General features: G+C 32.2%; 1 protein-coding gene across 17 annotated transcripts in view; it reads right to left on the bottom strand.

Annotated features, from left to right (window-relative positions):
• TRDN (triadin) overlaps nt 1-23582 on the bottom strand; it is a 481452-nt gene that overhangs the window by 112436 nt on the left and 345434 nt on the right. For all 17 annotated transcript variants that reach the window (XM_074309957.1, XM_074309965.1, XM_074309958.1 and 14 more), the window contains one exon: nt 17355-17402. In XM_074309957.1, coding sequence (XP_074166058.1) covers nt 17355-17402 — 48 coding nt within the window. The remainder of the gene's footprint in view (nt 1-17354; nt 17403-23582) is intronic.

Below are 23582 nucleotides of genomic sequence, written 5' to 3'. Positions count from 1 at the left end.
CAAAATAACAAGAATGTGAGATGATCAACTATGAAAGACTTGCTTCTTCTCACTAGTTTTAAGATCCAAAGCAGTCCCTATTGACTTTGAACAGAAAATTCAATTTGCATTAAAAAAAAAAGTAAGGAGACTGAATGTAAATCAACACATATTATGTTAACTTCTTTTTTTTTTTCCTGTTTTTTTTTTTTTAATCTCTCCTATGGATTTTCCCTTTTGCTTTGATTTTATTCTCCCAACATGATTCATAAAACAATTTGTGTCAAAAACCAAATTAATTAAAGGAAAAGAAAAGTAGTGGGTTCTCCTTTCTTGGATGCCTTGAAGTGAAGATTGGATAACCACTTTTTGAAGGTTATCTTAGAGGAGATTATTTTTCAAGTGCATATTGGAATAAATGACTTCTGAAATTATTTCCAAATCAGAGATTAGATAATTGTGTGAAGATTTAGACCTAGTTTCCTTTTTTAAATAAATATTGGAATAAATGATTTCAAAGTACCTTTCTGGCACATAAAAAGAACATTTTTGTAGGGACTAATGTCAGAAATAACAGAAAAGAAGACGAAAAGTGAAATCCATTCTCCATTAATCTGTCATTTCTATTTGGATTCATCTCAAAGAAGATTTTATTGTCTGTCATAATTTGGATGCAGAGATTAATAATAGAATTGTATTATCCCATTTTCACTCTAACATGTATTTAATTCAATCTAATAATTTCACTCACATTTTTTGCTTTGCTTAAACAAAATCCTTCCTATGTACCTTCACTTACCTTGTTACTCTTTTTATTTTATTTTTCCCTTTCCTTCCTATTATTTCAACTTGCCAGTAATACTCAGAAGCATTATTTAGCTTCATTGGTTGCAATCAAGACTGAAGAGGCCATTGAGGACTCATTGCCTTTAGAATACCACTGAATATTTTTGGCCTTCTTTACTTTGTAGGAACAGAAAGATAAGTAAGTCTCTTCTAATACCTAAACTATTATGTAAGGCACCTTTAGTAGTTGCCTTAAAAAATGGCAGAAATCTTTTGTATTTTTAATGAAGTTTTTATGTTTTTTGATTTTTCAAAGATATTTCATTATTTATATAAGTAGTTCAATGTGAAAATGATGCTTCTTCTCAAGTATAAACTGTTATCACATAATTATAAATATTTTAATAAAATCAACAATTGTTACATAAAATAACTGATCTTATGACAATACCTAACTAACATTTATTTTAAGATTTTCAGTTTTACAAAGTTCTTTCCAGTAGTCATCCTGGGAGTTAAGTAGTGATTATTTTTCATCCAGATTTTATGGATGAGGAAATTAGGGCTCAGAGAAGGAATATTAATAATCTAGAATTAAATTGTGGAGCAGGAACTCAATTTCAATGTTTTGGCTCCTGTCTATACTTTCTACTCTATTGTACTACCTCAGATTTTTTTTTAAAAAAACAAACCTGTAGTACTTGAAACATAATTGAATTCATTAACTTCCCTTCTTCAATGCCAAACCTCCTCCTTAGAGCATAATAATTCTAATACTGGATATCTGCTCAAACAGAAAACCTTATTCCTCAAATTATTCCAAATAATTATCTTTCTGACAATCAATTCTTCCCATTCATTTTTAGCCCTAATATGCTCTTTTGTTTTCATAACAATCTTGTTTGTCCTCTATTTCCCTGTCAAATATAGGCTTCTTCAGAATGGTAAGCTCTGTAAAGAAATGTTTAACAGAGGCCTGGGAAAATTTTGCAGTCTAGGGTCAAATTAGTAAATGCCTCTGACTGAGCCTTATGATATAATTATGAATTTGGAAAAGTTTTCATCATACAGAAGAGCAAGTGTTAATGGGAAAAATCATTAGTACTTAAACACTGAAGGCTTGGTGTTTTTGATATATCTCTGTGCTCCCACATAATACCTAACCTTAGATAATCTCAAGTCTTTGAAAAATCACTTAGCCTAATTGTTTCAGCTTTCTGAACTCCTGTTTATCCCCTAAGAAATGGTTCTTTGAAGATCATGATGCAGCTTCACATTTAAAGGGCAGTGATGAAACAGTGAAGGTCAGCTCAAGTTTTAATGTATTAATGAATCTGTGCAAGAAAGAATTAGACCATTTTGAATTCCACCATTATTTAACAATATAGAGATACAGTAATAGAAAACCTAGCCCTTTAGTCATAGAAGCCTTTGAGTCTTGACAGATCCATTTGGATTGCACTGAAGATCTTCATAAAAGAAGGCTTTTCCCCAGAATTTTTTGTTTCATTTTGTTTTATTCTTTTTCCCTCTTCTTCAATATCACATCATCTCAAAGATGAAAAACAACATTTTTAGGGTTTTTTCCTTAAAACTTTTTTTGTATGGAAAAAATTTAATTTTTCCTTTAAAATTTTGAGTGATAAATGTCCATGCACTCCTATTTTTCCTGGGGACCCCATGCTGATCAAGGCACAAATTTTACTTCTCTTTTTACCTACAATGTGTCAGTATTTTATCAGATATGTCTGTTAATGAAGAAAAGAATATGGACAAAAAGCAATTGTTAAATCATAATAACCCATTATGGATTCTGAGGATGGTTCTTTTGATATGAGGATAATCTTATCCTGTGTTAGGATTACTAGGTGAGAACTCAGGTTGTCTGAATAGTGACAAGGTGAGAATTCAGGTTGGAATTAAATAAATTGGAGGCAAGAGGGAAGAGGAGAGAGGTCAGAAAACTAAACTGCCTCTCACTCTCCTTTTATCATCAGCAGCAGCATCCTTTTACATGAAGAGATCCATTCTATAGGTCTGAGTTACACCTCCAGCAGCCACTGGCAGATGGCTCCCATATCACAACACTTAGCTGCCATTCTTTATCTATTAGCTATAAATATCAACTACTCAGAAATTGTCTCTTAAACTTCACAACAAAGAATATCCTTCAATAATGATTTGTAAATTCTCTATGGCCTCTTTCTTCCCTGGCTGTGTCAATGATTAATCACAAAAAAAATCACTTCTTCAGTGGATGACTTTGGGATTTCTTAATTTTAAGAAATTTTAAGTTCTCATTTTTTGAATCCTCAAAATGATCCTACCTGATTCAAGAGAAACCTAATACAGAGTTATACTATTAGATAGTAAGAAGAAGAGTACTTCTGAGATACCTGCCCATCCTCTCCTCAAGGACAAGGCAGGCTTTACAGGTGATTCTGTTTGTGTTTCTGCCTCTTCCCCTCTTTCTTCCTCCACCTCTGAAGGTGGGGTTGATGTGGGCCTGTCAATAATCTGTTCTCTAGGCAGGGTTGAAGCTTCTTCAAGAGAATCATACCATAATTCCTCATTTAAATCCTCTTGCTCTAGAGCAAGATCTTGATCTTTCCTTTTTTTCTCACAATCCTGAAGCCACACAGAAGCTCAAAGATTTCAGATTTGCATTTTACTCTTATGATACCCCACCTCTTCAATTTTTGTCTTTGTAAAATGTTTTACAAATTGTGATATGCCATGATCCATCAAAGTTTCTATTTATTCCCAATATAACATCTATGTTTATGGACTTTTTGTATTGTTGAATGTGAGGAACTCATGGGAAAACTGCTTTAAAAGTGGCCATAGAAAAACATTTTGAAGTTGTGAATAATCTCTAATCTTGACAAATAAAGAGGGTCTTACAAAGCTGTTTTGGTGTGGTCTACAACACAAACATTTTGCAGGAGCCTACTATATAGTAAGAACTGAAGTAACTACAAAGGTAAAAATGAAAAGAGCCTCTGTTCTCAAGAAGTTTGTACTCTACTACAGTAGAACTTATATAAAGATAAGCAAAAAAAAAATCCATAAGTGGTAAATACAATGTAATTAATCACTGGCAACTGGAGGTCCAAGAAAGACTAATGTAACAGTAGAATTTGATTTAAACATTGAAAGAAACTATCCAAGTAGCAGAGAGGAAAAGAGCATTGTAGGATTGGGAAACAATCACTACAAAGACATTCAGGTAGGAGACATATTATTATGTATCAGTGATAACAAGTAGTTCAGTTTGGACTGTGGATTCTATGATGGGATATCTGGATAGACTTACAAGTAGATAGATTCCTTAGCTAGGTGGTACAGAAGATAGAATGCAAGGCCTGGAACCAGGAAGACCTAAGATTAAACCAGACCTCAAATACTTAATAGCTATGTGATCCTGAGAAAGTCACTTAACCCTCTTTGCCTCAGTTTCCTTATCTGTTAGGTTCTTACTAAGTGCTAATGAGATAATGAGATATTAGGTTCTTGCTAAGTGCTAAGTCGGTACTTAACAATTCTCTAGTTCTGGTCTTTACTAAGAGTTCAACCCCTTTGAATTCCTGGGGAGGACCTTGCATGTTTAGGAGAAGCAAGTTGAAGTAATTTTTCCCAGAAGCCCTTGCATTATCCCACGCCCATAAAAGAGGGCGGCACTGGAGAGATAGAGAGTCTTGTCTGGACCAGACTTGAGGCGACTCTCTGGAGGAAAGAAGAGTCTCTGCTCTAGGCCAGAGTTGAGGCGGCTCTCTGGAGGAAGTCTCTCCTCTAGACCAGAGAGCAATCGGCAGTTTCTGGAGACCATTACACTTATCTGTACAATGAAATGGAGAAGGAAATAGCAAACCACTCCAGAGTCTTTGCCAAGAAAATCCCTAATAGGAGCCTGAAACTTCAAACACAACTAAAAGATTGAACAACAATAATAACAATAACTTCCTTATAGGATTATTGTGGAAAGAATAATTATAAATCAGATCTCAGTAAGAATGCTTAATGTGATTTGTTTAGCTTAAAAAAACAAACAAACAAAAAAAAACTCCTTAGCATTGCAACTGTTGACATATATGCATTGAATTCCTCTGTAAGAATATAAGATCCATGTGGATGGAAATTTTAAATTTTAATTTTTTTTAATTTAATTTTTTAAAAAATGTCTAGAGCCTGGCAAGCTGTCCGAAATGTTATTGTTAATGAATTAACAAGGATCACATGGATAGTGCCAAAGCTGGGTATTGTTGAATATAGGTCCTCTGACTTCAAATATATCTCCACTTCTCATTGTATCATATAGCTGATTTTTTACAGACCCCCATTATTCTTCATTGATAATGGGTGTTAATATCAAAAAGCAATACAATGACATTGTCATTAATCAAATATTTCATTCTCTCTAACAAGTAGTATTGTAAGAGACAATTCTACTGAAATAATCACTATGATGTTAAGTAGGATTTATAACAGCAAATGATTTAGCTGGAAAACATGAGTGGTTCTGGCATATCTGGGATAAGCACTTTTATCGTTCTGATACTAATACTGAAATAAAAGTGAAACCTGCTCAGGAAGACCAATCTGAAAATAGTTGTTGTTGTTTTTATTCTATTGCTGGAGAAATATCTTCCACCATCTATTGTTACTACAAAGATCCAGTTTGAGCCTAACTTCTTTTCATTATTTCCTTTTTATTGATTTATAGAATGTATTCAGTATTTGAAAATGTACTGTATATGGGTTATCTGGGATAAGTACTTTTTATCTTTCTGATACTAATATTCAAATAAAAGTGAAAGCTGCTGAGGAAGACCAATCTGAAAATAGTTGTTTTTTTTCTATTGCTGGAGAATTATCTCCCATCATCTATTTGATACTAAAAAGATCCAGTTTGAGCCTAACTTCTTATTTTTTCCTTTCTATTGATTTATGGAATGCATTCAGTATTTGAAAACCTGATGCATTTACAGTCACTTTCTAGCAAGAAGTAGCCTTCTTTATTTTAGGGACATTATAAGTAAAGTAAATTTCAGAGACTCTTCAAAATTCTTTTTTAAAGAAACATCAATATAAATGTTGCTGATGCCATAAAGCAGAGATTGTGAGAACTACATATTCTGACAGAAAAATGAGGATATATAGTCATATATACTTTCTGGGTAAATAACATGCATTAAAAAAAAAGAAAGTTTATCTTATTTATCGAACCCATTCCCCAACTGAATGCATCCCCCCATTTCATTCCAGAAAATGCTTTGTTCACTTGGTGAACAAATGTATAATTTTGTTTATAAAGTGTATGAGTAAATGTGAAAAAAAGAAACTGTCTATTTTTCAGCACACACTGACAAACACAGGAGGCTTCTGCAATTTGATTTCTCCAAGCACAACATTTAACCCCATATCTCAATAGCAGAAGATGCCACTGTATATTGAGTTTAAGCCCTACTACTTGAGGGAATGCAGATTCTGCTCAGTGAGAATGTGTCACTCTTTCATTTCTAAATTGGCCTCCAGTCCCAAATGGTCCACTAAATGAGAAAGCATTGAAGGGAGAGGGGAAAAATCAGCAGAGAACAATCTTAGCTTCAGGCCAAGCTCAGCTTTTGTAATATTGCCACATGCAATACATAGTCTGTTGGAGACTAAAAAAGAGCTCCAGCATCAAAGTAGCTGCAGGAGATTAGCTATAGTAGAAATGACTATAAATAGAAGGATGTCCTATTCAGCAACTCAATGTCCATAAGGTTTCAGGGATAGGTGGATTCTTGTGCCATCTTGCAAAATCATAAATGCACTTTCTACAGCACATTTCATAATCTGTTCTAAAATGTCAGGAAACCAGAATGAGCTCATTTGCCCTCCCAGAAGAGTGCTATATATTTCTTTAATCTGCAAATATGTGCACAGCATGTGCATAAATTGTCCTCCTTTTTCTTTTCTTTTCTGTTTTTAAATTTATTGCCAAGCATTCTAATCTAAATTCTGTGTCATGAAATGATCTGCTGATATTTATTAAGAGAAGTACCTGAAAAATAATTAATTACAGATTCTTTATAGGTAAAATTTTAATATAAAGGTTTGACAGATAAAGCAAACCTGAAACTATGATTATAAAATCATTTGGAAATAAAGCTTTTTGTGTGTCCCTCTATTGTCTTTTAATTTCTTACCTTATCCACCATAAATTATAACTAGGTTTTGCTGAGATACAAATGACAACAGCAATATCTTTGAGAGCTATACCCACCTAACTCTTTACTCTTCTGTCTGGTTATCCACTAGAGATGCTGAAAGCATTAATGGTGAAAACAAATGGTGTGAGTGAAAGGAAGGTCAGACAACAGTAGAGGGCTCTTTTGGGACAGGTCTGCTTTTCTCCTGTAGATGAGGGATGGCTCAGGGCATCAGAGAATTATGGGTATACAATATTCAAGAAGTGAAAATGAGAAGAAAAACATGGGCAAAATAGTCAACAAGAATTGGTAAAACTACTACTTTTAACTTTGGTTTGGTTAAAAGGATAGATTATTTTAATGATGTAACTTGAATTTTGCTAAATTGCAGAAAAATATGTGAAGGATGTTGAAATTTCATAGATTAGAAGAGAATTTCTTAGACTGCTGGGTGACTTGTTTTGTGATTAAGAGAATAAGCACTGGAAATCTGAGCTGAGGTGGCTAGGCATGAGATATGGTTTCTATTAGAGTTCCATTCAAACTGAGTAATAAGGAATAACCAGAATGAAGACTAAACCTGAATGCCAATGTGGTGAGAGCTCTATTCAAAGTACTATAAAGTGGGTATGGTTGGAATAGGCTGAAGTTAAAACTTAGAAAATAAACAACAACAAATATGTGAAGGTGAGCTCCCTCTATTCCCAATTTCCTTGAAAATAATGTTTTACCTTCCTTTTTATAAAGTGATGATTGATCATTGATTTGTATAATATTTTAAAAAATTATCTTACCATTAATGTAAAACTATAACTAGCCATATCTTAGATATGAACTATGTTTTTAATGCTCATTGTGAACAAGAGACTGCCATGTTATTAAATAGGACAGAGATTTGAAAAGTATCAAAGTAGCTGCAGGATATTAGCTATAGTGGAAATGACTATAAATAGAAGGATGTCCTATTCAGCAACTCAATGTCCATAAAGTTTCAGGGATAGGTGGATTCTTGTGCCATCTTGCAAAATCATAAATGCATTTTCTACAGCACATTTCATAATCTGTTCTAAAATGTCAGGAAACCAGAATGAGCTGGTGAAAAAAAATGCTATTTTTAAAATCCTGATGGTGGTGAGTATAAAGTAATAATGAAAAAATATTACAGTTTTAATGTTCTTTTTTATTAATAACTCTTATGCATTCTTCAATAATGAAGAAATATGACCTGGGACCAACCATATTCATAGACTATTAAGTCATGAGGCAACCAACTGGTTGTTATAATGGGACAGGCATCTGAAGCAAAATTTAAATCGCCTGTTGTCCTTTTCATGGCAATTTTGAGACTCCTAACTTCTTGGGAGTGAGAAGAATAGGACAAATAAAAATCACATCTAGAGTATTGAATGATGGGATAAGTTGGGAAATAATATGAACTGCTGATATTTTAAAATCAAATGTAATATAGTTTGCAAAATTGAATGCAGATTAGTAAGGACCTCTTTTGAAATTTCTTTTTATACAGTCAACCTTGGCAGACAGTGGTTTGGTGGTAAGAGAAAGGAATAATAATTTACCACTAGAAATTTATCCATTGCATGATCTTCTTTGAGAAGATTTCATTCTCTCTAACATGAAGTAAGAATGACAATATCTCATTATCTCAGAATCAGATTGATGGCAGCAAACATTTGGACCTTCTAACTAAAGACATTGTAAAAATATAATATTCCTAATACTATCTCGGATTACCACAATCAATCCTCCCTAAATTGCCTGAAATTGTGTCTAGCTTAAATAGTGACCTTCATAATCAAAATGTCACTAAATGTTACATGAGAGAGGACTATGAATTCCAGGCAAATACAAAATGTAACTTCTGGGAAGTTGCTATAACATTTTTAATGAAGCTTTGGAAAATATATAATTAACTGGTTCTTGAGGGTAAGACTGGTGCTGTTCTTTGCCTTTGTTTCCAGTGTTTCTATATTTCAGTGGAAATGTAAAGCTCAAAGAGATATTAAAAGTTAAGTATTTTACCAGCTTTAAAGTGCTATAAATGCCAGATATTAACATTATTACTATTAGTAATAATAACAATAATAACCTCCTGTAGCCAAGTTTCTAGATTGAGGGTAATTCCATTTCCTGAACCTTCTGGTACACTCACACTAAAATACAGCCATATGTGCTGATAATTTTTTAATGTGGAGGGGGTTGTATGAACACATACTTATAAATTTAATCTGCATTATTAACACTTTAAGTCCAGACAATCAACAAAACAATAAACCAAGCCATGATTTATTATAATTGTAGAATTCTAAAGTATAAATGTTTATACCACAAATTTAATAATGACTCACAATTGGAGTTTTCTCCAGCTGACCTCTCTATATAAAGTACTTGAGAAATGACATGTTAGAGTATCTTTAACTCTTCTAAAATATGAAGTTTGTTTTGTAAATTTTTTCTTTGGTGCAGTTCAAGAAATCATTCACAAATTTGGTAAAATGATTCTCAAGAAATACTTTCAAAAATATGCAATTCAAGAAGAGTAACCTGAAAAAAGAGGTAGTATCTAGGCAAGTGAGATTGTGGGAAATCAAAGTGATGATAAATATAGAGAGTAAAAATGCAAATCTATCATAAGTAGTCCTAGAATATAATTCTCAGGGCAAATACTAAGTCATATATATCTTTTCCTCAGCGCCGAGCATATTGTAGGCGCTCAATAAATATTAATCAACAAAGTCAAGAAATATTGGCAAAAAATGTGGACTCCACAGGGAATCAATAATATTGTTTATCTTTTAACATTTATTGAGGGTCAACAACATGCTTTCCATATTCTATTTTTTCATATCCCACTCAACAAAAGGAACACACATATGCTATTTACAATATTCAAATGAAATTTGATTTACATTTTTTACAGAAAGACTAATAAAGATTTAAGTTAATACAAAATTACATTATGCAAAAATTTTAAAATACATTTTGTGTCTTTAAATGCTTTGATATTTATTATTTCAAAAGTTAAATTTGACTGTTGATCTTTTAAAATTTCATTTTGATACAGAAAAAAACAGCATTCATTATTCAATATTGGAGAAGAATGGACAACCATTCTTAGAATCCACTAGAAAGAGGGGAAGGCATTCTACTACAACACACTCTGGGAATTCCAGGATAATGTGCATGCAGGAGAATGTTACATGGTGAAAGAGGGAAGTAATGGCTATACATGACATATTACAACATGGGATTTCACACACTGTTTATGTTGACTTTAAGAAAGTACCATTGGGTACATAGTTTACAATATTATATAACATAGGGAGAACAACAGTATTTTGTGTTTAAAATTTTACTATAATAGCATTAAGGGGCTTTATATTAAATAAGTTTTACATTTGTCCTTTTCAAATTTAAAAAGCACTATGTTTGTGTTTCCATATAATTTCATAGGAGAAAAAATGAAGCAGATCATAATAAATGGTATATCTGGCTCCCTTCTTTCACCACCCCCCTTTTTTCTAAAGTGTGATATTAAATTAGAGTAAGAAAAGTGTGGGTAAAATCCTTCATTTAACAATTATTAATTCTGTGTGTGATCAAAAGCAAATAATTTAGCCTCTGTATGACTCAAACAATCAGGATGTATCTACTATGTGAAAAACTTGTAAATACAGTCACTATTGGTAAAAACCGGTTCCCTATTCATGGATCCTTTCTGTATTATGGAGATTGCTAATGAATCTTGTTAATGATAAGCTAATACACCAAAATAATAAAATTGTATATTTTTTTCCTTTTAGTCTGGAATTTTTTGTTTTTTAGTTCAATGAATGTGTGTTTATAAATTCACCATAACAGGTCTCAACAAAGTCATACCATTAAACGCAATCTATTTTTTCTTTCACCTGAATTGACAGATAATTTAGATAATTGTATTTTTTTTCTCCCTGAGGGGGGTTAAGTGACTTGCCCAGGGTCACACAGCTAGAAAGTGTTAAGTGTCTGAGACCACATTCCTCCTGAATTCAGGGCTGGTGCTCTATCCACTGCACCACCTAGCTGCCCCTAGATAATTGTAAATTAGATGGTGATAAACTTTACTGATTGTTTTTGTCACTTTTCAGTTCTTTCCACTGGGGGTTTTGAATCACCTAAATCTAATTGCTTTGCTCAAGTAGTAGGTGTTTAAAAAAAAAGGATCAATTAAGAAAGCACAAATTATATTAATACTTTGTTCTTTTGTATTTTATTTTAGTAATCATTGAATATTTTTTAGAGTTGAGAAAGATTTTCAGTATTAATGAGATTACTATCCAATGTGTAAATAAGGAAATTGGTATTCTAGTCTGATTTGTCTATATTTAAATATTAAAATTAATCAAATTAAATCCATTTATTTTAATTATTTTTTTTTTACTATGAGAAATTGGAGCCAGAGGGTGGACAGAGAAAAGGTGAAGATATCCCTATATGATATGGAAGTGATAAGTGTACTTCAGTATGTGATCAAGGATAACTTGATAGTACTAACTTGGTAGTGCAGTATGCAAATGAGATTTTAAAAAATGTTAAATATAATATTACTTGGAGGAACTTTAATGTGAGAGAATGAATAATTATTTCAATATTCACGCTAATCTATTCTGCTTATCTATTTTTTTAGGTGATTTATTTATTTGAGAAAAAATAATGCATTTTCTATATAAGTATGTAAAAACATCTAGTGGGAGGTGAAAGATTACACAATTTCTAATTTAAACTTATATAAAGTAAAAGTAGGAAAAGCACAGAAAACCTTATTTGAATGTTAACTTTGCTAGTGTTATTTGAGACCTTTACACAAATCAATTAATTATGGCTTTAGTCTCTTTATTTGTGAAGGTGAGCTTATATAGGCTTTTTGAGGTAGTGGCTATTTCATTTTTATTTTTGGATCTTCTTAGCATAGTCCTCAGTGCGTAGTAAGTACTTACTAAGTGCTTACTAAGTGCTTAATAAGTGTTTGCTAATCAATTACGTTATGGAATTATCCTGAAAAAAAGACAATGGATGCTGTTTTAAAAATTTTTTAAACATGATATTTCTTGGAAAAAAATTGAAAAGTATTTTATGTTAAGAGGAGATAGAGTGTAATAAAAAGGAGTCCCAGAATTTAAGTATTGATTTTGCCCTAGCAGCTATGTTAGCTTGAATAAATCTAATAAATAAGAAAAGGCTAAAGAGGAAAATAAAAACTTCAACCCAGATTTTCTTTACTCTTAAGATAATACACTATCTACTTTATCAGACTGTCTCATATGGGTACATATGTTTTAGATCTGAACAGTCTCTCTTAACAGTTATATAACCCAATATCTTCATGTAAAAATGAGAAACCTTATTCCCAGAGAGATTAGGTAATATTTTCAAGATCACACAAGTAAGTAAACTGAGTCAGAGTTCAAACCTACATCATCTAGATTCAAATCCAACCATCTTTCATTGCACTAACAAAACTTAATATCTTAATTCCATGAAATAAATGTGCTATCCCTAGCAACATTTAGTTCAAAATTTCTCTGATTACTTGGGTATCACAAAAAAGTTCTTTAAAATATTTTAAGAGTAAGAATTAGATTGCTTTATTAATGTATCGTATGTCATTGTGTTGTGTGCTATCAAGTGAGTTTAAATTTAATTGTTTCATGATGACTACCTATAGGTTTTCAATTAAATCTCATCCTAATCCATAAGGGCAGTCAGGTGGCACAACAATTAGGACTGGAGTCTGGAAGACCTGACTTCAAATTTGGCCTCAGATACTTATTAGCTTTTGACCCTGGCTAAGAATCTTAATACTCTTTGCCTCAGTTTCCTCATTTGTATAATGAGCTAGAGAAGGAAATGGTAATTCAAGACAATCCTAAATGGAGTCACACACAAGAAAACTCTAAGTAGTGTCAGACATGACTGAACAACAATGATCAAAAGTTGTCAATCAGTTGTTCCCCATTAGAGGTGGAAAATACTGTAGAGTATGGCACACCAGTTTTTCCCATGCATTTTAAGATAAACATTCTATTAAGTAGATATTTAAATTCTCTGACTATATGTTACTATTTATTTTAATAGGAGTAGAATATGAGGCATGTTTTATCTTCCTGAAAATTAAAATGGATTACTATGAAGAAAATATTAAAAAAAACAACAAAACAAAACAAAAAACTTTAACTCAAATGAAATAAGGCCACCGATTTCATGAACTCATCTAATGTTACAAAAGGGGTGTGTGGAGTAAGATATGGTGAAGAATTTACAGATTAAGCACATATTGATCAGAGATTGCTAGCTAACATAAAATCAGGCCTATAGGCCCCAGTCATGTGAAGGCCTAGGCTGCATTCTTTTGCCCAAATAGGGATTAATTTATACGTGGCCGAAGAGGTTATAAATCACATTGCCAGCTTCATTCCACTGACCAAATATGACCAATTACAACCTATAGAGGGTGGGATTTTGGAGGTTCTTTGTCTGAAATGTATAAAAGTGGTGAGCATCTTCAAGGGAGTGGCTCTTTCCTGCTGTGAATCTGGCTCACACACCAGGATGGGGTCTGCTTCTCGAGGTTTTAATAAATAATTCTGCTTTTCTATGAGTGATCTCTGATTAGTCATTTTTGGATAGGATTTTCTATCCCTCACAGGGGGAATGTATTTATCAAGGATCAAATGATATAATGTAAGTAAAGTGTTTCACAAAGCTGAAATTACTATATAAATGTATATTATTATAACTATCACCAGCAGAGATTAAGAAATAATTTAAAAAATAAACCTCTATGTGGTATACAGTAGAATGATCACTGGGTCTGGAATTGGCCTAGATTGAAAATACATTTGCAATAGTGGATTTGGAGTGAGAGGCCCTTGTTTACCTGGCCATGTAAAAAATATTTTTTTCAAATGTTCTTGGATATAGCAATATCCTACTAGTCTTTAATTCCATTCCTCATTTGTAAAATAGGTTAATAATGATTCTGTTTCTACTACAGAATAGCTTAAAAGGAGTTGAAAGTAAATATTATCAGTAAACAATGCATAAATACTATCTGAATATATGCATGTATGTGTTTTAAGAATCTGTATTTCACAACAAAATGGATCCTAAAAGTCATATATTACACCTCCATCATTTTACAAATGAAAAACTGAGGTCTACTGAGATTCAGTGTTTTGCTCAAGCGTTCAAGGCAGTAAGTTACTAAGGAAAGATTGAAACACGTATCTCTTAATTTTTAATTCAGATTCTCACTCTCTTTGAGAGTATCTTTTTTATTATTTTTACTGTTGACCCCAAATAATACTTTTTTGTATTCTCCATCAAGGAAATAAAGCATAATTGGTGAGACTTAAACTATTAGAACATTACATTACAAATATCCCTTGCTCATAATTGCTCTTATGTGATTTTTAAAAACACAATATCAATAACTAATATTATAAGAACAGTAATAATTACAAGCAAATATGTAGTGTTTTATGGTTTTCAAAACACTTAAGATATTATTTCTTTTGATCTGCATAACAATTCTGAGAAGTAGATGTTTTTGTTATTCTCATTTTTGTAATAGGGAAACTGAAGCAAAAAAGAGGGTTAGTGACTTGCCCAGTATAATACAATTAAGGAATGTCTGAGGGAGAATTTGAATTGTTATTCCTGATTTGAACTTGATCAGTTATGTCTCATTCGACATATATACTTCAATATACCAAAACAACTCACTGATGATGGCTTCACCAAACATCTAATATAATTTTTACACCAAACATCTAATATAATTATTGGTATATAATAGGTAATTAATAAAGATGTATTGATCATTGAGCTATTAGCAGCATGGTAAAGTGGAAAAAACAGTGCTGGAATTGAAGTTAGAAATTCTGGGTTCAGATGCCAGCTGTCATTTAACATTTTCAATTTTCTCATTAACAAAATGAGAGCATTGAAATGGATGGCCACAAACTTCTTTTCAAGCTCAAATCATGATGTCCTTTTTATTACAATGTATTACAATTGAAGATTAGGGAAATAACACATTTTATCTGGATATGAGTAACATATTTGATAGAATATTTCTTTGGCAGCTAGGTGTCACAGTTGGTAGTATCCTGGACCTGTGTCAACAAGACTCATTTTCCTAAATTCATATATGATCTCAGACATTTAGTAACTATGTAACCCTGGGAAACTCACTTAACCCCATTTGCGTCAGCTCTTCTATAAAATTAGCTGGAGAAGAAAATGGTGAACCAATGGCCAAGAAAATGCCAAATGGGGTTATGGAGAATCTGACAAGAGTGAATCAACTGAAAAACAACAACAATTCTTGGTATACTTGTGGATATAAGACAGAGAGATGTAGACTGAGTCGTGATGTAGTTGGTGGTTATAGAATTGGTTGAATGGTTGTACCCAAAGAATTCCAATTATTGGATCTATGTAAATATGTCTCTAGTAGTGTCACAAGATTCTGTCCCTCAACTTCTTGGCTATGGTCTGTTCAGTAATTTGGTTCCTAAAGAGTTGGATAAAGGCACAGGACTGTTGCTTTTCAAATTACATAATGAACAGCACAGATATAGTGATCTCTCATATTGAGCAACAGAATTGCAACAACGAGTCACCATTTAATAATGAGCAGAGAATTGGGTTCAAAGTAATGATGTGGGTTCATATTCTGTTTCTCAAAAATCCTACCTATGACACTGAATGAGTCAATTAATATTTCATTGACCTATGCAACTCCATAACTATCTTTGGTAGAATAATTGCTGAGTTGTACTAATAGAGAGGGGTTTCTCACCACAGGTCTAAACAAACAAACACAAATGAAAAAGAATACAAAGAAATCTAGCTCCACTGACAAAAATTATGTACTACATCCAAGAATATAAAATTTTGTAGAGATTTATTCCAACTCTTAAATCTGTGTGCTTTAAAATTGACATTATAAGTACAGGATGGAGGAGATATAGCTAATAATACAAGTTCATGTATAACCCCCTGAAGATTTTAGTGAACTTACAAGCTCATTGTTTGTTTACATGATGCAAAATGTCAATTAAAAAACTAAAATAATCTTAGGCTACCTTAACAGACAAATAATTTTCAGAACTAGAAATATTATAGTCCCATACTTCCATGGTAAAACTTCATCTAGAGTATTATCCTAAATTCTAGGCATTATATTTTAAAGACACTGCCAAGACAAAAAGACTCTAGAAGAGTCCAATTAGTATGAGTCAGTGCCTAAAACCATGAAATATGAGTATTCATTGAAGAAATGGGAAGTATTTAACCTGGAAAGAACGCTTCTACACAGGGAGCATGAGAGAAATAGTATCTGATTCAAGTAAGTAAAGGGCAGTTACATGATCGTATAATCTTTATTCTGCTTGACTATAGTAAACAGAATAAAGACCAATAGACTGAATGTACCAAAAAAATGAACTGGACTCCATGTACATGTTATACCTGTCACAAATTATAATAGGCTGTTTTGGGAGATGGTAAAGTCCTATCACTAGAAGCCTTCTGAGTGGTCTAGTGGAGATTCCTATTAATTGAGAAGGAAGAACTCTATGGTCTCTCAGTTACCATCAAGTGCTAATATTCTATGACTTGGAGAATAAAAGCAGGAGACTCTAAATAACTCTTTTATAATTAAAGTAATAATAAGGATGATGATAATGATATTTCACTCTAGTAACAAGGTCCAGTAGTACTTGAAAGTATCTTAGCTCTCATGCAAAGTTGGTTTAATTTATGGAATTAACACTTTTGAAATAAAAGATTATCTTTCTGGGAAAATAGAAAAGAGATGTCTGTTTAGCCTCAATATGACTCAAGGCATTTTTGTTATCCTTTGATAACCTTTAGCTTTTTAAAAAATTAAACCCACGAATTGTTGTTTCAAGAGCAAATCATGTTGAATAATAGCAGGTAAAATATTGCTGTCACAATATAATCAGTCGAAGAGTCAGAAGGATAAACTGATTTATTATTGGTGATATTGGACTGGCACATAGAACAAAAACCTGGCTGTGAGTTCCTTAAAATATTTCTCTTGTTCTCAGCAGCCTTATTTTCCTTAGGAAGTAATGAAGTGCTTGGTACAGTTTGCCTGTTCTCAACTTGGAGTGAAAACTTGAATTACATGAGTATAGACAAGCCCCAGATGGCAGGCTCAAATTCTCTGTGGCACAGGGAAGCAATCACTAATGGAGCAATGAATTTAAAGGTTATTGTCTTCTGCCTGTCTGAATCCAGTGTTTTCCTCCTCGTGCAGTTGTCTTTCTAAAGAAGATAATGTCAACGCGCTTCATTTTTTTTTACCTTGCTCAGCTGCTTTGGTTGATTTCTCTTCCTTCTTTCCAGCAGTTGCTGAAAAACAAAGATAAGGCTCAACTAAGACTTCTTGTTGTAATGGAAGCCCCTGGAGGCAGAAATTGTCCACAATAAATTCAGTGTTTACATAAATCTCTAAAACAAATGTTTCTCATGTTTTTATGGCATCAAAATAATCCTCCCCAATCTATGATGTAGATTAGAAACCATAATTTTTTTATGTAAAAATGTAGAGGAAAGAAGGGAAAAGTGGGTTTGGGGGTCTTACCCAGCCTGATGATTAACTCAAATCTCCTTTTCTAGTATTTTGCTTTTTTCTTTGACTAACAATCCAAACAAACATCTTGAGCTTGACAGAATTGCAATTAATTACTTACATTCTAGGTTATCTTGAAGCTCTTTAGTCCCTTGAAAATGTCAGCTGAGTGGTTCTTCAAATACAATCTAGACAGAACCTAATCAAGCTGTATGGGTTTGAGTTTTAGATTGGGATTTATTCCACTTGAATCTTAGATGGATGAAGTCATCCCAAAACAACTAAAGGACAAACTGGTATATAACTCAGGATGAATTTGACTTGACTGAGGCATGTTATACTTATTAATAAGTTCATTGGAGGCTCTTATTTGAATGTTGAATATTTGAACATTAAAAGAGTTATGGAATTAGTCAGCAAAATAAATTTCATCCTGGAAAATAAAACAGTGATTGTTTCTGTCCTGTAATGTGAAAAATGAATATAAAATTTGGCAAAGTGCTTATAAATGCCTAGATGACAAAGAACAAAGTTCTTTTTATAACTGTATCTCAATATTTCCCAACATACTCTGTAAGTCTGAAATCTTCAATCAATATGCCTTTGTTAAGTGTCTATTAGTTAGTGTGCTAAGTACCGGGGGAAAAGACAAAACTGGGCATTCCTCTCTCTTCACAAAAGAATGCAGTATCTTGTTATATAGGACTATCTGACTTTTGTCTTTTATCTCCATGTGTAGTGCAGTGCCTGCATATAGAAAGCAATTAATGGTGAATGAATAAATGAACCTGAAAATGTTTGCTTGAAAACATAAAAATCTATATAGATAAAAATCATATATATATATATATATATATATATATATATATGGCAAAAGACTGTCTTTTATGAAATTATATAACAACTCTGTAGTAAATGCTGTAATATTGTTTTCCTAGTCTAGATATTGCTAATACATGGTGCCAGTTAAGACTGAATCAAGGAGTTCTGCTTTAGTCAAGTATGGTCTGAAGATAGCAAGTATCACAATACCTTCTATTATGGGCATCTGGGAAACCGTCACATATAAAACACATTTGCTTTAATTTAAATTTTTAAATATTTTGTGCCTTTTAACTTCTATTCAGTTAGAATCAGATAAAATGGATAAAAATGGAAGAAAGAGATAAATGTTCCATTTGAGTGAATATTACCAAGCCCATTATATACAATGTTAATTATATACTTACTTATACTATATACTTATGTACATTTACATACTATACTACATACTATGTAAATATATACATATACGTGCTATATTTGAGCAAACTATACTTGAAAAAAAATGGATCCAAAGATTTTATTGCTAAAAAGCTTTCTCTTTTTTTCCTCTTTCACATTTTACAGGTTCTATTGATTTTTTCCCTCTGTCATTTCCCTATGATTCTCACTAAAGAACATTCTCTTACAACAATAAGTACAGTAAAGCTAAATAAAACAACATATTGTCCACTCCTAAAAAGGTGTGGTGCATTCTATATTGCCTGTAGCCTCTTCATACAATGTAATTACACTCAGATTCAATCTAAAACAATTAAACTAGTGTTGCAACTTCTTATTGTGTGCAAAGCATTCATTCATTTATTTCACCAATATTAATCAAGTATGTAGTGTAAAAGTTAATAGACTAGCAGTCAAATATCTTAGCTCTGAAACTTAGTAATCATCAATTGGAGAATGGTTGGGTAAATTATGGTATATGAATGTTATGGAATATTATTGTTCTGTAAGAAATGACCAACAGGAGAAATACAGAGAGGCTTGGAAAGACCTACATCAACTGATGCTAAGTGAAACGAGCAGAACCAGAAGATCATTATACACTTCAACAATGATACTGTATGAGGATGTATTCTGATGGAAGTGGATATCTTCAACATAGAGAAGAGCTAATCCAATTCCAATTGATCAATGATGGACAGAATCAGCTACATCCAGAAAAGGAACACTGGGAAATGAGTGTAAACTGTTATTTTTACCTTCTGAATCCAATTCTTCCTGTGCAACAAGAAATTCGGTTCTACACACATATATTGTATCTAGAATATATTGTAATATATTTAACAAGTATAAGACTGCCTGCCATCTGGGGGAGGGGGTTGGGGGAGGAAGGGAAAAAATCTGAACAGAAGTAAGTGCAAGGGATAATGTTGTAAAAAATTACCCATGCATATGTACTGTCAAAAAAAGTTATAATTATAAAATAAAATTAAAATTAAAAAAAAAGGAAAAAAAAGAATGCTAGCATTATAAATGTGAGTTTAGGTTATACTAAGTGTTTAAATGATTTGTCCAGGGTCAATGAAACTAGTATATATCAAAAATGATCTTGAACCCAACTCTTCACACCTACTTCTTAAGCAAGTATTACATCTAAATACTGATTAAATGTCATTTCCAAAAAAATGGTAAACATGTTCAAAAAAAAAAAAAAAGAAACTTAGTAATCATTTGTGGAACAAATCAACTTCTCTGAATTTCAGTTTCTAAATTTTCAAAATTTCAGTATGTAAAAAACACACATATTTAATGTTGCTTAGAAATTTTGAGTAGCATCTACCTATTCATGACCTCATATCATTGCAAAGATAATGAAATGGTTTGCCATTTCCTTTACTCAGCTCATTTTGCAGTTGAGGGAACCAAATAAACACACTTATATGGCTTTTCCAAAGTCACACAGATAATAAGTATCTGAGGCCAGTATGGAAAATAGATGACAACTTAAGAGCTGTATAAATGTAAACTTTTAAAGGAAGCCATATTGGGTGATATGAGGAAAAAGTGACAGAAATTAAATACAAATAGGAATCTCATAACATGTCCTATGAGTACTTATCAAATGAGCAACACAGAAAATAAAGAGCTATCAGTTACCACTGACTAAAAAAAGACAATGAAGTCTAGATGTATAAATGTATACAAATATATACAAATGTATAAAATACATCCTATACATTTATACACTATATATAAATATGTATACATATATAAAATTATGCATTGTATAGATTTATACATTGTCTAGACAATATATCAAAAAGATACCAAGAATTCATTACTCTAGGAAATAGCCCACTCCCATTTGGTGAAACTTATTTATTGCACTAAGTCTGGGGCTATGAGACTCATACAATACATTATAGATCATCAGTGAAACATGAACCAAAGAAAATCTGTGTACACAAAAGAACCATAATAGGTTGGTATGAGCACTTTATCTTAAATATAGATAATTTTTAAAAAAAGTACACCATATAGATAAATAATATGCATTGATTGACTGGAAACTATTTTTGCAGAAGGCAGACTGAACCTAAATTTTTTTTGAAGGAACATTCTTTCTACTCCCTAGAGGATCTCTGAGAGAAGAGAGTTTAGAAAGAGCAGTATGTCACTTTGTGTGTTTCTGGGCACATTTAACATTATGTGGTACATTGTAAATAATTACAGGGAAAATAAGTTGATCTGGGACCAAAGACTAAGCTCTTTCCAACATTCTCTACACATTTGGAACATTGTGTTCAATTCTAGTTATAAGCAGGATTTGTGAATATCTAGGGAAAAAAAATAGTAATTACAAAAAAACAGTATGCCCTTCTTGAGAATGTCATCTCCAACTAACTTAATTCCTCTTTTATTTTGACAGTATTACCAGGTACCAAGGTACACACACACACACACACACACACACACACACACACACACACACACTCTATCTATCTATCTATCTATTTATCTATCTATCTATAGTTTCACTATATTTAACAAAACTTATTCTATCTTGCTGTCTTTGTGGTTGCCATCACTTTGGTTGAGTCCTTCCAATGTTACCATAACTGCTAATCCTTAGGACTTCAATCCATCAATGCCCATTATCCTTTTAGCATAGCTTTAAAAAGAATCCTTATGAGGTCATGGTCAAGTAACTTGCAACAATTATTTCAATTTCTTTTGAATCTCATTTTATTCTTTCTACCTAAATGTCATTCCTTATTCCCTATTATTTTAAGATAGTGTCCACATTCTCAGAAAATCACTTTAGGCTTAAATTATTTAAATTCTAATTCAATTCAAAAGTGGTCTTATATGCTTTACATTTAATGCCTGAAAAATTATTTGTGCAGATGAATTATGTGAAATGCCACCTCCTTCATTACTTGTATCAGTCTAATAGGGATTGATACAGAAATCAGCAGAAGATAATAGTGGCTACCCATCCTTTTCTGTTGGGATTCTGGAGCAATATGATGTTACTAAATTTATTTCCTTAATACATTACTTTTCTGACTGAGTTCACATGCTCATGTTATTCATATTATATACCTATTTCATCCTAAATACCCCACTCTGTTATTCACTATGGTGTATACAAGTTTAATGACTGCCACCTCTGTATGGATAATTTTCTCTTAACAAGTATCCATCTAATATAATATAATATAAACTAATATAATAGTAATATATAATGCCAAAAAAATGAAATGGACTATTCAAAAACACATTAAAACCCAATTTCTATGGATTGTGATTAATAACCTCTCAAATACTTATTTGACCAAACTGTACATACAAGAATTCTAAATAGTCTAAACAAAAGGCAAAAATTGTGAAAACATTTTTTTGAAAGTCATACTGTCATCTTAAAGCAGGACTTAGTTATATTATTACTCTTTATATGGAAATTAATTTTTATATTTAACAAACTCATGAAGTTATTTCTAGAATTAATTTTGGCAAATTTAACAAGCTCATGTAGTAATTTCTTTCTTATTATAGCTTTTTATTTACAAGATATATGCATGGGCAATTTTTCAGCATTGACCCTTGCAAAACCTTCTGTTCCAACTTTTTCCCCTCCTTTCCCCCATCCCCTTCCCTAGATGGCAAGTAGACCAATACATGTTAAATATGTTAAAGCATATGTTAAATACTATATATATATATATATATGTATGTATATATATATGTATGTATGTATACATATACACACATACATACAGTTATTTTGCTGCACAAGAAAAATCGGACTTAGAAATAAGGTAAAATTAACCTGAGAAGGAAATAAAAAAATGCAAGCAGACAAAAACAGAGGGAGTGGAAATTCTTTGTCATGGTTTGCACTCATTTCCCAGAGTTCTTTCACTGGGTGTAGCTGGTTCTCTTCATTATTAAACAAATGGAGCTGATTTGGTTCATGTCATTGTTGAAGAGAGCCATGTCCATAAGAATTGATCATCATATAGTATTGTTTTTGAAGTATATAATGATCTCCTGGTCCTGCTCATTTCACTCAGCATCAGTTCATGTAAGTCTCTCCAGGCCTTTCTAAAATCATCCTGTTGGTCATTTCTTTTAGAACAATAATATTCCATAACATTCATATACCACAATTTATTCAGCCATTCTTCAATTGGTGGGCATCCATTTAATTTCCAATTTCTAGCCACTACAAAAAGGGCTTCCACAAACATTTTTGCACATACAGGCCCCTTTCCCTTTTTGAAGATCTCTGGGATATAAGCCCAGTAGTAACACTGCTGGATCAAAGGGTGTGCATAGTTTGATAACTTTTTGAGCATAGCTCCAAATTGCTCTCCAGAATGGGTGGCTGTATTCACAATTCCACCAACAATGTATCAGTATCCCAGTTTTCCCACATCCCCTCCAACATTCAGAATTAACTTTTCCTGTCATCCTAGCCAATCTGAGAGGTGTGTAGTGATATCTTAGAGTTGTATTAGTTTGCATTTCTCTGATTAATAATGACTTGGAGCATCTTTTCATATGGCTAGAAATAGTTTCCATTTCTTCATACAAGAATTACATATCCTTTGACCATTTATCAACTGGAGAATGGCTTGATTTCTTATAAATATGAGTTAATTCTCTATATTTTGGAAATGAGGCCTTTATCA

Source organism: Sminthopsis crassicaudata, chromosome 4 (genome assembly GCF_048593235.1).
Source record: "Sminthopsis crassicaudata isolate SCR6 chromosome 4, ASM4859323v1, whole genome shotgun sequence".
Lineage (NCBI taxonomy): Eukaryota > Metazoa > Chordata > Mammalia > Dasyuromorphia > Dasyuridae > Sminthopsis > Sminthopsis crassicaudata.
This window is presented reverse-complemented; position numbering and strand designations above follow the sequence as displayed.